Source organism: Podarcis filfolensis (genome assembly GCF_964270895.1).
Source record: "Podarcis filfolensis genome assembly, chromosome: 10".
NCBI classification, from domain to species: Eukaryota; Metazoa; Chordata; class Lepidosauria; order Squamata; family Lacertidae; genus Podarcis; species Podarcis filfolensis.
In genome coordinates, this window is record NC_139612.1 from 26,671,406 (window position 1) to 26,690,613 (window position 19,208).

Sequence of the window (19,208 nt, forward strand, 5' to 3'; positions counted from 1 at the left end):
AATTATTCCTGTTGGTTTTAGATTTATAGATGTGTGGGATTTATAGAGTATCCCAAACCTATTAGGAACTACAGCAGAGATATAAGTAAGAAAGACCCCTAAGCTAAGAAGTTTGTAATCTTTTTTAAAAAAGATGATTACAATCTAAAATGTAAGCTCTCAGTTTATTATTTGCAGAATTTCCTATTCTGTTGCTCCCTTCATATTCAGATATATTCCATTCACCGATGTGCAACTGCTGTCATCCAAGTGAAATGTCTGGATTGATGTGTGCGAGAGACTGATTTATTCTAGTCTCCTGATGGAAAGGCAGCAGCATTGTTCTTCCTTGGCGGGCCTTCAAACCTCTTTGGCCATTTAGGCAATGGCCTTTCAGATGTAGGAATACTGACCCAGAGTGGCTAGACTAAGGTATTGCATGCAACAGTATTACTTAGTACCACCACAGCTACCACCATATACTACTTCATGTTGTAAACCCCTAATTGCATTTATTTGGAAATTACTGCTACTGATGTTATTGGATCCTACAGCCAATAAAGTATGCTGTACACTTCTACACTGGCTTATCTACTTACACTCTTCTCAGAGAACTGAAATACAAATTTGCCTACTGAGAGAAAATGAAATGGACAGCTGCGTCATCCCTAATGTGCAGAAGCTGGCTTCCATAAGCAATCCCAAGATAAATCCACACTGGGCCTGGAAGCGAACATAGAATCATAGAGCTGTAGACTTGTAAGGGACCGTGAGGGTCATCTAGGACAACTCCTGCCTGCAATGCAAAACTCTCAACATGAGGTCACTCATCCAATTTGAAACCATGCCAGACTCTGCTTAGCTTTACAAATGTGGCACTATGAGGCCAACACTCATTATATATATATATATATATATATATATATATATATATATATAATCTCCTGCTGATCTATAAAGTCCTATTTGGGAGTAGGAGCAGAGGCTATGCAGTGTTTCTCAAACTTGGGTCTCCAGCTGTTGTTGGACTACAACTCCCATCATCCTTAGCTAGCAGGACCAGTGGTCATGGATGATGGGCGTTGTAGTCCAACAACAGTTGGAGACACACGTCTGAGAAATACTGATTAAAGACAGTCTAAGGCAGGGTGCAGATCCTGTGACCCTGCAGGTGGTGTTCAGCTCCAACTTCCATCAGCCCCAATGAGCAAGGCTCATTGACAGGATCAAACTCAATGGAGCTTATTTTTGGATAGAAGTGTATATGATTGCATTGCTAATTTATTATTTTCTTCACAAGTCACAGCCTTCAAGTTTCAGATAAGCTGGAGATATACCTAACTGATGGGCCAAGTTAAAACCATTTGCTTTTTTGTGTTTTTCTCCCAAACTCCTTTTAACTATTTTTAAAGCTCTTAGCTCTATCATCAAATCCCTATCCTTTCCTGTTCCAAGTTTTCAAGATCCTAAAGAGAGAGATTTTTTATTTATTTAATAAGTGCACATGCCAATTGTATGTCGTATAATTACAGCTTGAATTATTTAGCTGTATAAAAAGCATTATATCCTTCTTGGCCTATGGAATGTCCTGTGAATTAAACTTGTTTTGCTCCTGTATCAAAATTGATGTTCCTTTTCAGATTGGAATGACTTCAGATTAGCATTTCGCCATCTGCATTAAATTGGAAGAGGGGAGACCTATATGAGGAACTTGCAAGGGGATACGTAATGTGATAAACTGTGCAGGAACTGTTCTTTTGGCCATTTGCTTGCTTAAAGAATGGTTGTCATGAAGGTCATTGTGGAGCAGACATTTTCAGACAACCTCCTTTCATTGAGGATTCTACTTGAGGTGGCCATAAAAGTTACCATACAATGAGGATAACTGGCCTCTAATTTCTGCATAGTCCTCTTCAGGAGCTCATTTTGAACATTCAAAGGGTAAATGAGAGTGTACAGGATGCAGCCCACCTCCTAAATGAACCTGTGCACTTCAAGGTCTAATTCCTCTGGTCTAAGTGTGACACAACAGAAACACCACAAAGGAATGGAACACCAACTGCAATATGGGGAAAACTTTCCCACCTCTCCCCATCCAGAGAGGAATCACGTTTAAAAACAAAAAGCCAGAAATATCTGCTCCCAAACTGTCAGCAAACATCACAGCTACAAATGTGTAACAATTGTCTATGTTTCCTATTACAGACTTTGGGTTTTACCAGGTTTTACTCAGAGTTGACCCATTGAAATGAATGAACCTAAGTTAGACATCCCCCTTAATTTCAAATAGTATGGTTAACATTGGATACAACCTGGTATCTTGATCCATCTTTACAAAATAAATAAAAATACAGATAATATTGGAAAAATATGTGCAGGCTAGGAAATCATATTGCAATAATGTAGACATAATCCCCAAGAAACTTTTTCGAAAAGGGTTTCTTGGATGTAGTGGAGAATCGGCCGTGCGCCAGATCAATGTGTGCACAGCTGTTGATGTTTAAGGACAGACTACAGACATAAATATAATATAGCCAGAGATGCCTGTCTTGTGCTATGGTATTTTTCTTCAGCAAAGCATATTCAAAGGGAGATCTGTCATAACTGAACTCGAGGGGAAACTTATCAGAAAACAGAGCACAGAATCTTTTCCTACAGCCAGAATAAACACACCCAGTACCTATGAAGCTGAGGCCTTGTAAAATGAACCGCCACAAACTGTAAAAGAAAACCTTTATGTGTTAAAAAGGGATATGAAGCCAAACAAGCCAATCCTCTATGGGCTTAAGTATAAAAAAGGCCTAAGGATGCAGAGATTATGTACTTGCTATTCTCAAAATTATTGCCATCTTTCCCCCCCGAAAAGAAAATCCGAATATTTGTGTTAAACTGTAGGCTATGTAAGAACAAGGGAGACTTTACAAAGCAGTCAGAAAGCTCAATTCTTCCTGCTTAGGATAGCACACTCGCTTAGGATGATACACACAGTGGAAGCTAGTTCATTAGGGCAAGTGAGGCAATGGGCCACAAAATCCACTCCATGCTCAGTCAGTCCCACCTGCCATAGGGGGACACTAGCTGTCCGCCTGCTCATCCTTAGTCTCAGTGTCGCCCTTATAAAAATGCAGCAGTTGTCTCCACCTACCACTGGCTCTAGCACCATCGGCCATTTGCTCTAGCGACCCCTACTGTTGTCCTCCCTAACTTCTACCTAGCAGTATCAATTAGTATCAGCCTCAAATGGTGGCACACCATATCACATTCGATTTTGTGAAAACCACATCTAGTGTCGAACACATTGATCTCCAGCCAACCAGGAACGATTGCATTGCTTATTCTGAGTAACGTAGAAGAAATAACTCTTCTTCTAAGGGGAGGGGAAGAGGACAAAAGAGTGCACAGATCTGTGTCAAAACGTTCCTACTTGCAAATGACGTTAATGTAAACAGGAACACAATGTATCTCGCTATAGGAGGAAAGACTGCAGCAAGGTGATCTGTGCACCTCGTCATTAATTTGATGGAAGTCGCCCAGAGTGGCTGAGGTAACCAACTGCGGCTGGCAAAATTCTTGCAAGGATCTGAGCAAACCGCCTCCTAACTATATCTGAGGCTACCCTTCCTGAATCCCAAAATAGTTTTCGACCTTCTAGGTGGACAGTGGACATGATTTTCTCTGCTCGACAGCCTCAATAAAAATGCAGAGAGCAAAACCAACCCCTGTATACAGCATTTATTGACCTGACTAAGGCTTTCGGCGCTGTAAATCGTAATGCCCTGTGGACTGTCCATCTGAAAACTGGCTGCCCAGATAAATTTGTGAACATCCTTTGGCTCCTCCATGATCACATGACAGCAACAATCGCAGATAACAATGACTCTCAAAATGAACCATTCACAGTGGGATCAAGTGCTAAACAGGGTTGTGTTATCGCCCCAACTCTATTTATTATTTTCACTGCCATGATTCTATACACTGTCAAAGAGAAACTCCCCACTGGGGTAGAAATCATATTTCAAACAGATGGAAAGCTCTTTAACTTGAGTAGGCTGAAAGCAAAGAATAAGGTTACCATAACTTCCATCACAGAGCTTCAATATGCTGATGACAGTGTAGTGTGTGCACACTCAGAGGATGACCTCCAAACCATCCTAAATATCTTTGCAGAAGTTTATGAAAAGCTTGGCCTATCACTCAGCATGATACAGAAGGCCAGCAACATTAACCCCACCACATGGGAATCCCTTGGAGACAATCACAGTGCCTGGAGACAATCAGGTTGTGTATCCGAAGCAGTGACCAGAGGAGAGCAGAGAGAAGAAACACTTGTAGCAGCAAAAATGGACGCCTTCCTTTGCCTCACCTGCAATAAAACATGTCTCTTCTGTTTTGGTCTCTACAGCCACAGCAGGCGTTGTAACTTTCCTTGACTTTACCCCCAAAGGCACAGTCTTCCATCATCTCCCGAGACAGACAAATGGCAACAACTGCCTCAAAACTGCACTTTTCCAGCAAAGCATTTTATGCTTGTTTATAGGTCACTGGGCTTAACATCTGTGCATTAAATTGTAAGGATGGTTATTTTGAATCAGTGTAGTTTATAACAATGTTAAGCATAGCCACTAGATGGGGCTGTGCACATTATTCTACACATACACCAAAAAAAGAAATAAGAATAAAATAAAGAGTGCTCTGTAAGTTTTCTGTCATTTCACTTAAGTAATGGAATGGAAATTCAACATGAATATGATATCACTGAAGCTTTCGTTTCAATATTCCACATTTTAACCCAGCAGCAGGTATGTTCAATCATATCAGGTTGTCAGATTTGATATAGATGTTATAGACATATGGACTTCCCAGACTTCAGAAGCTGGCCACTCCTGATTTTTTTAAAATCAAATATAAAAAGTGATGACTTTCTCCTTCCCATTTTGAATCCTAAAGCTTAGGATGTCCTGAAGTAGGTCACAACAGTGAAATATACTCCCTTGAAAGTACTGAAAATTAAAGATCTAGGTGAAAAACTTGGCATTCATTTCTTGCTTTGTTCAAGCTCCATCTTTCCTTCTGTAGTTGTGAACTCAGAAATGCATCTAAAAATTTCTGACTTTTTTCTCAGGACATAGCCTTCAAGCTGAACAATGCCTCCCTTTGTATGAGCACCCTGTGAACTAATGCTGATTACCTTAACATCTCAGTCTGAAGAAGAAATTGTCTAGCGGAATATTATACATGCACTAAAATATGAATCCCCTGAGCCTGAGCCCCTACCAAGGTTGGATAAGCATGTTTCCATTTTCACTGGTTTACCTTGGCAAAGGAGCTGGGCTCCTCACCCCTCCCCACACTTTCCCATCTTCCATGCAGATGTCATTGCGACTTTCAAGTACAAAGAAAGTCATTTGCCAATGCCTCAGATCTTTTCTGCGGTGAACAACAAAACTGAGGCACAATCCCAGCTGAGCCACACTAATCATCATCATCATCATCACCACAGTCTGGATACACATGACCATCCAAACTACCAGGATTATCCTCCAATACACAAGGTCCATCATTCACATGACCATGTAAACTCAAGGAATCACCACTCTCCTCAAGGAAACCAGTGGAGAACAGGACCATGGGGAGCAGTAAGTAAATCATTGTCTGTGTACATCTTTCTGCAAACATTTGGATGATGATGATGATGGTGATGGTGATGATTACCCCACTGGGTTTCCCCAGCCACTCTGGGCGGCTCCCAGCAGAATAAAAAAGTGATAAAATATCAAACATTAAAAACTTCCCTAAACAGAGCTGCCTTCATATGTCTTCTAAAAGTCAGATAGTTGTTTATTTCCTTGACATCTGATGGGAGGGCATTCCACAGGGCGGGTGCCATGACCGAGAAGGCCCTCTGCCTGGTTCCCTGTAACCTCACATCTCGCAATGAGGGAACCACCAGAAGGCCCTTGGTGCTCGACCTCAGTGTCTGGGTTGAACGATGGGGGTGGAGATGCTCCTTCAGGTGTACTTGGCTGAGGCCGTTTAGGGCTCTAAAGGTAAGCACCAACACTTTGAATTGTGCTCAGAAACGTACTGGGAGCCAATGTAGATCCCAGACTGTAAACATTTCTTCACAATATAGACTTAACTGGATTCCACCAGCATCTTTTAAAACATAGCAATGCGCCAGCAAGACGGAGTGAAAGCTGTGAATTTGGATGCGGCTTCCAATAACTTTCAAGGAAATCTTGAAGGAACACGGTGACATGGATATGATGTCTGGCTGTGATAATGAGCTAGAGGAGAGCTCAGAGCCAGAGAAGACAGAGATGCTGTCAAGTAGATGGTCACCCCTGTCTGGTTGAGTGGTGTTCAACCTATTCAGCCTTGTAGCTTGGCAACAGGGGCACACCTGTGGGGTTGGCCAAGATGGCCTCCACCAAGAGCTCAGGCCCGGTGGAGTGGTCATGAAAATCACGCCTCTGTGCTCTAGCTCAGAGTGGCTAGGAGCCTGTCCACCCATGCACATGCTCCCTGGGCTCCTCCTCCACTGCTCTGGGGTGGAAAAAACCTGCCATAAATAAGTCATAAATTAAATTTGTTATAACAAAATAAAAAAAGCCTCTGTAAAATTGCATAGTAAAGTTTTGTGCTTTACAGCGCCATCTGGTGTTGCATGTTCATAACATATTTAAAACACTGTTTTTAAACTTATGCAGCTGACTCCTGGGTGGCCAATGTCTCCTTGCCAAGGGCACAAGGGAGCCTTAGGGAGGCCTCTGCTTGCAGGTGCTCTTTGATCCATTACCTACATTCAGTGGCGTAGCGTGGGGGGTGCAGGGGGTGCGGGCCGCACCGGGCGCAACATCTGGGGTTAGGGCAAATCCATGGGTTAGGGGGCGCAAATTACTTGCCTTGCCCCGGGTGCTGACAACCCACGCTACACCACTGCCTACATTGGAGGCGCTAGTCTCCTCAATGACACGCACTACCTTTCTCCAGCATAGGTTGGTATCCCAGCAATGCTGCTATCAGGCTCCAGGTAACCAGGCTTCTGTGACTCACATTCTGGTACCCTTTCATTTGGGTTACTGTAGTTTGTTCCGCAGGTCCGTTCTTAACCTGAGGCGTGCTTTCGCTAATGGGGCCTCCCGCTGCCGCCGCGTGATTTTCATTCTCATCCTGGGGCAAAGTTCTCAAGCTGAGGTACTACTTCTGGGTTAGTGGAGTTTGTAACCCAAAGTGTTTGTAACCTGAGGTACCACTGTAATGCCCTAAGACCAGGGCTTTCTTTTCCAGTTGTGCATCATTGGCAGACCGACAGTAACGAAAACAGTGAATGCTGATCATATTCCCTTGATGGATTTCCATTTCAGATGTGGGAGGAATAAGTGAACTCCAGCAATTTCTGCTCCCATTTATGTGTTCATCGGAATTATCTGACATCGCTACTCTCAGGTAGGTATACAGTGGTACCTCGGTCTACGAACAGCCCTGTTTATGAACAATTCAGTCAACAAACTCAAAACTGGAATTAGGCGTTCTGGTTAGTGAACTTTGTCCTGGAAGCCGAACAGAAGCCGCATGGTGGAAGGGCACCGGTGGCGAGAGGCTTCAGTAGGGAAAGTGTGCCTCAGTTTAAGAACGGTTTCGATTTAAGAACGGACTTCCAGAATGGATTAAGTTCGTAAACCGGGGTACCACTGTACAAAGGACTGCAGTCTTAATAAATTAAGTTGCACAGGCTCTTTCTTCCCGATGTAGAAAAAAATGTCAAAGGTTGAAGAGACGCTGAATGATTTGCACAAACCATCCCATAAGTGATTTGCTGACACATCAGCACTGTATTTAAGCAGTGTATTTAAGCAGTGATCACATGGCATATTTATTACATAAAGTTTTTTTTATAATTTATAACATAGGTATTGTAAATGTAAACATTTCTAGGAAAATAATGTTACAGTTTTCATGTTTACAAGTAGAATAAGGCACATAGTGCAAAAAAATACTTTTCTGATACAGAGGTCACAAAATAGTTATCTATATGTGTTAGCTCAAAGGCAGTTAACTGCTCAAAATCCCGTGGTATGACTTAGCCCTTACAGTATTTTAAATATCTTTGTGGGTGAGATTAGTATAGCTGCCATTTTTTCCTCTACCAATGCTTTACTGGCAGTTGACGGTATTTGGTTTAATTGTCTAGGTTGCAATGCTGATCCATTAAGATGAATGGGGCGTTTGTCACAGACTTGAATGGAGTGAGGATTGTACCTTTAGCTGGTATTTGGCTTCAACAGTAAGCATCACAAAGAAAATACAATCGTAGTATATGCTATACATTCCAAATACCTGAGAACTTGTTATGAAATAGTGTCTAAATTCAATGTAATATTAATTATATTATTATAATTAATTAATATTTGGGGTTTCTGGCAAGTCCAACAACCAGAACACTTCTTAAAGACAAAACTCTCTACATATGTGGAGACAAAGTAGCACAGAGCAATGACTTCCTGATGTGGAAAAAGCAGGACACTTGAATGAGGACTACTAGGAGCACCAGAAATCTAAACTAGATCTCCCTAAAGTCAATGAGCTCTACTTCCTACATAGCTTCTTGCATGAGAGTTTCAAAGATGCAACAGAGGTTTCCTTTAACATATAGTATGGGCATTCATTTTGAAGTATTTGGGCAATGGTTGTATACTTCCGTGTGTGTATGTGTGTGTACACACACAACTGAAATAAAAACCCTATAATATACAAAATTAAGTGTTTTCATAGTACATAGATGAGAGGTAGGATCACTAACATTAGGTTCAGAATGCTGGTTTTCTTTATGTGATTACTTGCTTTTAGCCACAATAGACGTTAACTTTGCTAAGCATGTTTGCTAAGCAAGGAGATTTCTGAAGCTGAGCTGCTGCGTCTGTGTAAGTACCAAAAATGTGATGTGAAAAGAGGACAGGGGCACAATGAAGAAAGGAACTGTATCAGCAGAAAGTATATTGACATGCACCTATCTGAGATAGATCTGGGGACAAATATAATCCCTGGCAGGGTTTTGCAAAGTTGATCAGTTGCCATCCTAAACCAACTTACTAGAGAGTAAGTACCAGTGAACCTAGAGGGATTTAAAGATGATTAAATATATTTAGGATTATGCTGGACATTGTATATTTCAACACCTTCCATGCTTTCTAACGTAACTGATCGAGCCAGCTTAGCAAATGTGAACTCTTTGTTTTGTACAGTAATAAGGATCTTAAGGGACGCAGGTGGCGCTGTGGGTTAAACCACAGAGCCTAGGACTTGCTGATCAGAAGGTCGGTGGTCTGAATCCCCGCAACAGGGTGAGCTCCCGTTGCTCAGTCCCTGCACCTGCCAACCTAGCAGTTCGAAAGCACGTCAAAGTGCAAGTAGATCAATAGGTAGCACTCCAGTGGGAAGGTAAACGGCGTTTCCGTGTGCTGCTCTGGTTCGCCAGAAGCGGCTTAGTCATGCTGGCCACATGACCTGGAAGCTGTACACCGGCTCTCTCAGCCAATAAAGCGAGATGAGTGCCACAACCCCAGAGTCGGCCATGACTGGACCTAATGGTCAGGAGTCAGTCCAAGGATCTTAACTTATTCATTTAATAAACAACTTTACAAAAAGCCAGTTCAGGTTCTCTTCTTCTTTTTGCCAGGGGGTTGGGAGAGAATGCTCTAGTGCAATGAAATGTGCACAAGGGGAGCGCCTTCACAGGTCGATCACATGTACAGTAGCTCGGTTGGTGAGCTCGTGGTGCCGATAACACCAAGGTTGCAGGTTCAATCCCCATATGGGACAGCTGCATATTCTTGCAATGCAGGGGGGTTGGACTAGATGATCCTCAGGGTCCCTTTGAACTCTACGATTCTATGATTCTAATGGAATCGTAGTACCAAGCTCTACCCCCCCTGGCCCCCATGCAGCCACGTGCCTATCTGTTTGGTTTCGATGTGCATACAGACTGTGCAGAGAGGGCCTGAACCTGCAGTTTGGAACTTTAATTTTTTGCAGGGTTGGTTTGCATATAGGATCTTGCTTCGGAGTCCCAGTGTTGCCCCGAGGAGGATTCTGATTCAGGTGATGCCCCAGTGTCACACTTAAGGGAAATCCTCTGTACACTGTTTGGCTTGAAGTTGTGGCTCTTCCATCAGCGCCAAGCAGTGGGGGCTGGGCCCCCCTAAATTTGCAATGAAAGGGCCAATCCCCCCCAAAAAAAGTTCCACAGTGGCCTTGCTGAGACTCTGCTATTGGTTACCATTTTCTCTGCAGGTCCCAAGGCCTAGCAGAACAGGATACAGACTGTTAAAGAAACATGCCCAGGGTGGAACCGGCTACATCCCCAGGTACATTCACTATACATTCAGCCAGTGTGTTCAGAGTGCTAGGGAGCTGCAAGAAACCCCGGATCTCAGAGAAATGTATTTATATGCTATGTGCATTTGTAATCACGTTTGCCATGTTCATGTCACTCGTTGCAGTTTTATGTGTGCGCATAAAACACCAAGGGGTCCGTTTTCCTTTTAAATGGGCGAAATGGCCTTAAGAATGTGTCCAGCAACCTGTGGCAGCTTTGCAGGAGGTTGTGGGTGTGGCAAAAAGCAGAGTTGCCGATTAACATAGAAGGAGGAGTAGGAATTCAGAGTAGACAAACACTGCAGAGTTGAAAGGATTGAGGAAATAACAGCACCTTCAATATAATTCTTAAGGATTTCTTCGTCGTCGTCTTCTTCTTCTTCTCTCTTTTTCTCTCTCTAGTTTATTTGAAGTTGGAGACCAGTGTTTCCATTAGGAATGCATTTCCCACAGAATCCTCCACATCTTCCATATATCTTAGTATCATCCTGGAAAGAACAGAAAATCACTTCATGAGAAGCATGCACTCATAGCTGCCTTGGAAGCAACAGCGCCCCCTCGCTGCAGCGATGCACAAGTTGTCTGAGAACCAGGAATCATGGGAAGGAGATGAATCAATGACCTGCGCGTCCTCTCCTTCTGTGCCATGTGGCAGGCAGCTCCAAATCACTCCCCCCGCCCCAGCCGCCCTGCCTTAAAACAGGGCCTGCTTCTTCCAGATGTCTGTTGCCACTTTCCTTGTTCTCTTGCTTAAGAAGTTTTATGAGAATAAGTCTTTATAGCCTCTTCTTCTTCTTTTTTAAAGCCTGACGCTTTCCAACTCCTTAGTACAGTGGTACCTCGGGTTACATACGCTTCAGGTTACACACGCTTCAGGTTACAGACTCCACTAACCCAGAAATAGTACCTCGGGTTAAGAACTTTGCTTCAGGATGAGAACAGAAATCGTGCTCCGGCAGCACGGCAGCAGCGGGAGGCCCCATTAGCTAAAGTGGTGCTTCAGGTTAAGAACAGTTTCAGGTTAAGAACGGACCTCCGGAAAGAATTAAGTACTTAACCCGAGGTACCACTGTAACTGACTCAAGGTTCCTTTGCTGCTAATTGAAGCAACTGGAGCAAACACCCAATCCTTGCAAATAATAATTGGTGCAAACAGACTTACTTGAGATTTGTGTATCTGAACTGTAACATAATTTCCCTGAGCGATCCACTTTGCCGTAGGGGATAGCCTCAGTCCGGTGCCTGCCAAATTGATGCCAAACTGCCCCTTTTCAAGTGGAGAGAGAAAAAAACATACAGATCAGCTTTAGAGCATCACTAGTAATATTGCTAATATTTGTGCAGGTGCGCCCAGAAATGAACAGCAGAAGCATCAATAAAAGAAAGATGAGACAAGGAGGGCTGAGGTGGGGTGGGGAGGGTATGGGGCAGCATCACAAAAGAAGAGTTAAAAAGGGGGATAAGGGGATATGGGGGGGGGGACGTGATGTAGCAAACAGCACAGTGACATGTAATTGATTTAGAAAATCTTTCTGCTCTAACTACCAATTGGTTGAAAAGCAGATTTTAGCTCCAGAAAAGCTGTTGTATCACCCAGTAAGGAGAAATGTCACACGGTTCCTACCCAAAAATGAAGAAACAAGCAACTTAGAAGGCAAATTTCGAGACCGTGTGAATAAGGCCCTTTGTAGTTCCAACTTCCTTCTTTTAATTTCTCTCAGTGTGTATGTGTGCGTGTGTGTGTGTGTGTGTGTGTGAGAGAGAGAGAGAGAGAGAGAGAGAGAGAGAGAGAGAGAGAAAGTCACCTGTATGTGCGAGTGTCAGGTGGGCAGAAACATTGTCAGGTATGTGTGTGTGCTTTTGTTAATTGTGTCAAGGGGTGTGGGTGCATGTGTGGTCATCTGTCCGGCATTGCACATTTTTGCTCCCCTGCCCCCAGCCCATCTTCAACAGGCACCAGTTGCTACCACATTAGATATTTGAAATAATAATAATAATAATAATGATAATACAGTGGTACCTCGGGTTACATGCGCTTCAGGTTACATGCGCTTCAGGTTACAGACTCCGCTAACCCAGAAATATTACCTCGGGTTAAGAACTTTGCTTCAGGATAAGAACAGAAATCGTGCTCTGGCGGCGCGGTAGCAGCAGGAGGCCCCATTAGCTAAAGTGGTGCTTCAGGTTAAGAACAGTTTCAGGTTAAGAACGGACCTCTGGGATGAATTAAGTACTTAACCCGAGGTACCACTGTAATAATATGTACCCCACCCATCTGACTGGGTTATCCTAGGCACTCTGTGTAGCTTCGAGCATATATAAAAACATAATAAAACATTACACATTAAAAAGCTTCCCTATACAGGGCTGCCTTCTAAAAGTTACATCATAAATACACCCTAAAGTTGGGGAACCTGCTTTGGATTAGGGCAGTGTTTTTCAACTAGTGTGCCATGGCACCCTGGGGTGCCTTGAATGATGGTCAGGGGCACTGCGGGCAACACCAGCCACTGTCCCTCCTTCCTTCCCTCCCTCCTCTGATGCCTTCTCATGTCTCTGCCTCCCAAATGCTTGCACAGCTGTTTGTTGCAGCAGCCCTGGCTACAAGCTCCCCAAGCGAATGGTGCCTCTGGGGGCTGGTCAGGGGAGAGGAGAGGAGGCTGAGGGAACACTCTGCAAGGGAGGATGTTCGAAAAGGGGCTGCCAGCTCTGCAGGCAAGGGACTTCTGAGGTTTGGAGCACATATCCCTACAGGGGATCCACAGAAAGAATGTAGTTGGTCAAGGGAGCCATGGACTCAAAAATGTCAAAAACTTCTGGATTAGGTCAATGCTTCTGTCATACCGCTCTGAAAAAGACTGCCTTGACTGCCTAAAGCACAATTGCTGAAGAGAAGTTGTGAGATCACAAGAGGGCAGTGTTGCATTGCAAACTCCAGAAGCAACGGGTCAGGAGGGAGGGGGGTCTGTAAGAAGTGGCAAGACAAAGGAAGAGTGAATGAGCAGGTGAACAGAAAGAGGGGGTTTCAAGAAAAGAGGGGGACAGGGTAAAAAAAAAGAAACAGGAACAGAAGACCTCATGGGATTTGGGTACTGATTTCTGCCAAACACTAGGAAAATTCTCACATCTCTACAGTGCTTGCCAATGGCTGAAAATCCCTCACACTTGCTTGGGAATGTGCCCCATCACATGCAATGAATGGCAAGCCAAATTCTACAGTCCTTCTGATCACTGGAGTCACTGAACATTTGAAAACAGATAAAATGTGAGAAACCAGATGAAGAAGAGGCCAAAATGAAATAAAAAGGGAGCAAGCAAGAAAAGAGGGATATTTGGGTATTTAAAGATTTCAACAAAATCAACTATATATCTTGGAAAGTTGTTTGTTCACCCCTTGTTTGGACACTTCTGGAGATATTGGAATCATATTTGGTTCTGAGATCAAAGAGTTTGTTTGTTGTCCAGTTTGATACAATTTTCAAACAAGCTGGCAAACTTGACTTTTCAAACCTTCCGTGATATTAACCAAATATGGCATGATGGCTCCTGAGATCAAGGGGGAAGGTTTTCATCTATGTTTGGATACAACGGGACACCATTTTGACTCAAGATGGCAGACTGAGCCTTTCAAAACTGCACTGATTTCAAAACTGCACTATTCTTTTGATTTCTTAGAGTTCCTGAGCTGCTAATATTTAATGGATTGGGAAAAAATGCATGACAAAGGAAAACTGAGTCCCATCTCTATCCCTGACACGTACCTGTGGGCATCTTGCAGCGCTGTAACAGTCTCCAGCTGTGGCAAAAGGAACGGGCTTCCCAAGTATGGTGTGAGCAAAACGGAAGTCGGTGGCTAGCAAAAAAAATGGAAAGCTCGTTATGGCCAGCAAAACTAGTTTAATTAATCTTGATTCATGCCCACCCCATGGAAGGTAAAGTAAAGAACCCCTGGACAGTTGAGTCCAGTCAAAAATGACTATGGGGTTGCGGCACTCATCTCACTTTTAGGCCAAGGGAGCCAGTGTTTATCCACAGACAGCTTTCCGGGTCATGTGGCCAACATGACTAAACCACTTCTGGTGCAACGGGACACCGTGACGAGTGCCAGAGAGCATGGAAACACTGTTTACCTTCCCACCGCAGTGGTACCTATTTATCTACTTGCACTAGTGTGCTTTTGAACTAACTGCTATGTTGGCAGGAGATGGGACAAAGCAACGGGAGCTCACTCTGTTGTGGGGATTTGAACCGCCAACCTTCTGATTGGCAAGCCCAAGAGGCTCAGTGGTTTAGACCACAGCGCCACCCACGTCCCCATGGAGGAAGGGGTGAATGAAGATCTACATTGGAACAAGGAGGGGAATAAAGGTCTACGATGGGAACAAGGGTGGGAGTGGAGGACCAGCAGCACTTCTTATACACCAAGACACTGCTGTAGAGGCAGCATGGGGAAGCTGCCAGGGAAGAGGCAAAGCTGGTCTCTAAGGAAAGCACCAAAGTTGTTGCTGCTACCTCAGCAGCAGCAGTAGCAGCAAATTCAGGCAATGCATTCCCTGGAGGCCAGATCTGCTGCCCCTGTGGATCTTGCTGTCTGAGGCAGTTGCCTCAGCTTGCCTCATGGGTGGACCAGCCCTACTCTGTGCCTTCAGAACTCTGAGCTGGTGGAGGCCTAAGTGCATAGGAAACATGGAACTACACCACTCTGTTTCTCCTCCCCCCCCCCGCCAGTTCCTTAAAGCATCTAGTTTAAGGGCTGGACCAGACATGGCCATGAAAGTGCTTGAATAGGTCTCAGGTCTCTTTAAACTTTTGCAAATAGCAACCACCGTGGGGCGCTCTCTCTCTCTCTCTCTCTCTCTCTCTCTCTCTCTGTGTGTGTGTGTGTGTGTGTGTGTGTGTGGCTCCATATCAGGACAACAGTGGAGGGAAAGTATGACCCTTTCAAAGAGCTATTTCCCCACTGAAAATGGCCTTTCTGAAGTTGCTATCACCCTATCAGGGCAGGAATAGCCTTGGCTGCAGTAATCTATGGCCTGGGAAGCTCAGGACTGTATTGAATTGCTACAAGAAGCTTTATGTGGGGCTGCCTTTGCAGACTGTTTGAGAAAGCTGTACTGGTTGGCTCTGCAGATCCAATGCAAAGGGCTGGTTTTGACCTATAAAGCTTGGTCCATCCCAATAGATATTTGGAGCGCCTCTCCTGACATGAACCTACTTGGATCCTGCAGTCTTCATGTGAGGCCCACTGCCCCCTCTGAGGGAGGTTGGGAGGGTGGCAACAAGGGAGAGCTCTTTCCACTGTCATTCCCCTTCTGATGTTGACAATAGTGCCATTAGGAAAACCATAAAAGCCTCATTTCTGCCTTTATCTGCTATTTGCAAAAGTCGAGAGAGAGCAGAGATCGGATGACAAATCTCTAGCATCGCCTTTGCACAGAATGAGAAGAGAGAACAATATGGCCGGCTGCTTGGGGGAGAGGCCACACATACAAGCTCACCTCTTGATAGGAGCATCACACCATAATGATGTGCGCATGCAAAAACCTATCACAAATCAAATCCCACCAAGAAGGGATTTCATAGAATCTCACATCACCTCCAATATATCATTGTGTAATGAAAGACAGGGTGGGGGAAAATAGACTTTTTCTTTCAAAAGGGCACTGCTGGGAATACAATTTGTGTTTTCAACAGTCACTCAGTCATTGCGAAACACAGTATTATTACATAAAGACTCACTTTTAATCTCCAAAGAACTGAGGTCAATTCTTATTTTCCTAAAAATGGTGTAGCCAGCTGCAGGGTAGTCATCTCTGCACATGCAATCTTGCCGTCTGCTTCCATTAAAAGGACACTCGTATGGATTTTGCAGCCTACAAATAAGCGTTCTTTAGTTTTTGCTTTCATCACAGCAAAGTGCTATTCCATATTAAAAGCGTGAAGAGGGTGAAAACTAATTAGGTTACATTATGCAACACAGAGGGTTGTATAAACGCCTACAGATTTGCAGCTGAAAGCTGTGAAAGCAGTCCAGGAACGCTAAACATCTTTTAAGTCCTGTTGATATTATGGAGAGAGGTGTAAGCATGTCCTTAACTCTCACATTAAAAATAAATAGGAGTTAGAAATTAACTTTGACTGGATCATGCCCAGCATACGGAGCCATTACAAATGCAATGCTTAGAAATAAGCCATGCTCAAGTTGTGAATTTTGGTAGAGCTCTGGCCAAATAATAGCATGGATTATGGGAGCTGGAGTTTGCTCCAGATGAATTCTGAAACTATTTGCACATGCTCAGTTTGGAGCATGCAGGGTGCCACCATTTTAGATGGCTGTCCAACATGTCCAGGTAGCCTGCATCTCAAATGTGCACAAGTGCAGAGTTGCCTTTTTATGTTCTGAATTAATGTTGAAGAACCTAGGAATAGCATTTCCTAGGTTCCTCAACATTAATTCAGAACATAAAAAGAAACAGACATCTCATTCTGCAACTTACATATGAATACAGTATATCTACAAATAAAGAAAGGTTAAAAAATTAAAAATCACAGTACCTATATCCATATACTTCTGAAAAGTTATCTGCTTCTCCTTTAGCCAGTGTTAAATATTCTTTGGGATCCTCTAGCCACATGTCTGAACAAAAAATCTACAACAGAAACATAGAATTCCTTTAGAAAAAGATGGATTTCCTCCACATATCTCCCCTCTCAGATAAAAGGAGTAACAATACCTTTATCTTTCTTCCTTTAATGTTTAGCAAATATTCCCCATCCTTTCTAATCTTTTTTCTGATCTGGATTTCTTTGCAGCTGGTTATCATCTCACCTAAAAATAGACGTGTCAGGTCATTTTCTGTGTGTGTGTGTGTGCGAGAGAGAGAGAGAGAGAGAGAGTGAATGAAGCATTCCATGGTATCCATTGCACATATCTGAATTACTTACAGTCTTTCGCATGGCAAATCCTTCTAGCTGCAGGTTTCAAATGTGACAGACACAAGTCACTGGGTGAACCACTTTGGGTCATGCATTCTACTCTTCTTCCTGCCGTCCCCTTTCCACAAGGTGCTGAACACTTAAGCAGAGGTCATAGAAATAATTTAGACAACAGCAAACAAGTCAAAGTGGAGGCCACAATTCCTTCCTGGACTGAGGCATCTTAACCTTGCTGAGTCAATACTCACCTGACTCCATTTCCCCACATTCCATGATGCGGCAAGTGGACAGGCCACAACATTACATTTATTCATCAGTGGTGACTGAGCCAGTGGGCAATTTCTGTATGCTATTTTTCGAAGGCTGTTGGTATGGCTGCTCCAGGCATTGTGGGCTTCTACACAGTATGAGGTCTTCTGCTGGTTCTCAAGATAACAACCAGCTGGACACTAAAATAATATAATTACTGTCACAAAAGGCACATGAAGTTAATTGTTATTATACTTGTGAGTCGAGGACCTGCCACCCACTTGAGGATAAGAAAGACACAAGGACAAAGTATATAAAAATTCCTATCAGGCCCCTTGGACAACCAAGGCGACCAACCACAGGTCCATAGCAAGGTCAAAAACATGGAAATGAACTAAAGGGAGGATGGGTGGGTGATCTGACAAAACCCAGCAGCGCAATGAGAGGGCAATGCTGTCGCTGCCGCATTTGAGCAGCTAAACCCCACCCCCTCAGCTTCTGCCTGATTGGTTGGTTGCCAGGGGGCGTGGCACGGCAGCCAGGACAGCAGATGCAGGGGCCAGAACGCCCCCTGCCGACGCAGGAAACGGCTCCCGCTCACAACTCCTCCCCTCTGGAAGGAGGAGAGGCTTTATTGCAACCTTGTTCTAGGCATGTTTCCTAGAAGGAAGTCCCCATTTCAATGAGCTTACTCCCAAGAAAGTAGGCATAGGATTTTGTCTCTTGGTAGTTCCACCTTCCTCAGAAATTCAGGGAGGCAGCTGCTCTGCAGAAGACATTTTTTGTGTGGCAGCCCCTAAAATCTTTAGGCCACAAAATACAAAACTTTTTCAACAGAAAGAGATGTTCATGTTGGGAAAAGCAGCTCTAAGGCCTGTACACCATAATAAAAGCAAACTGAATTGGTGGAAGCTGAGAGAATTCAATGGATGTTTTTGAACTGTTCGTAGGAGAGACTCTTTCTACTCTCATGCTTTTTTAAAAAATGCATCTGCTGTTTTCAGGTATAAAATCAGACACCTGGTCACAAATGCACATATACATACCTGTGAGGAGTCAACTGTAATGACAATATATTTACAGGAAGCCAGTTTGCATTTCTTGCTGGATGGAGGTTTCGCGCCAGGATCACAGAGTCTTTCGTTTACTTGGATCCCGTTTTCATCCACACACCTCACCTTGCGGTATGTTTCCCTTTTTTGACACGACGAGGAACACTGAAGATGACAAGAACAAATCCTGTAAGATAGACTACATTTCTGAAGCCAAGTTTTTTTTTCCCCAAAGAAGCCCGTTCCAAATGTGGCCACTCTGAAAGCAAGTGGAATTCTGTAGCTACTCGTTTTTATTAAAGCTTTATATATGATATTAAGTGTTTGGTGCTAAGAGTAGTATTTCAGGGTGGGCATCTCTTCTTGTTCCCTGTGTGTCATCAGGACATTCAAAGCCACTCAGAGTTGTAAAGTAAAATGTATCACTGTTTTGATTTGCCCCATTTACACTATTGGGGCACCCTATTAATGCAGCCATAGAGTCATACATCATAAAGCAACCTTCAGATCTTTCTTCAACAGATCGCCTTTGATCCTTAAAACATGTGTGTCAGTAGCGTTACCACCCACCTCACTTTCCAGGCATCTTCATTGGCAGGGACTGAAGTAGACAAA

General features: G+C 43.7%; 1 protein-coding gene across 4 annotated transcripts in view; it reads right to left on the reverse strand.

The window, feature by feature from the left end:
* Nucleotides 1-7,787: 7,787 nt before the first annotated feature.
* Nucleotides 7,788-19,208, reverse strand: part of ADAMTS20 (ADAM metallopeptidase with thrombospondin type 1 motif 20) — a 94,028-nt gene continuing 82,607 nt past the window's right edge. For 3 of the 4 annotated variants that reach the window (XM_083574296.1, XM_083574299.1, XM_083574298.1), the window contains exons 31-39: nt 18,588-18,758; nt 17,541-17,741; nt 17,302-17,431; nt 17,091-17,185; nt 16,912-17,006; nt 16,096-16,229; nt 14,118-14,209; nt 11,519-11,623; nt 7,788-10,844 (exon numbers count right to left, since the gene is read on the reverse strand). In XM_083574296.1, the coding sequence (XP_083430422.1) occupies nt 10,755-10,844; nt 11,519-11,623; nt 14,118-14,209; nt 16,096-16,229; nt 16,912-17,006; nt 17,091-17,185; nt 17,302-17,431; nt 17,541-17,741; nt 18,588-18,758 (1,113 nt within the window). In that variant the 3' untranslated portion in view covers nt 7,788-10,754. The remainder of the gene's footprint in view (nt 10,845-11,518; nt 11,624-14,117; nt 14,210-16,095; nt 16,230-16,911; nt 17,007-17,090; nt 17,186-17,301; nt 17,432-17,540; nt 17,742-18,587; nt 18,759-19,208) is intronic. The other variant, XM_083574297.1, reaches the window with a different exon arrangement.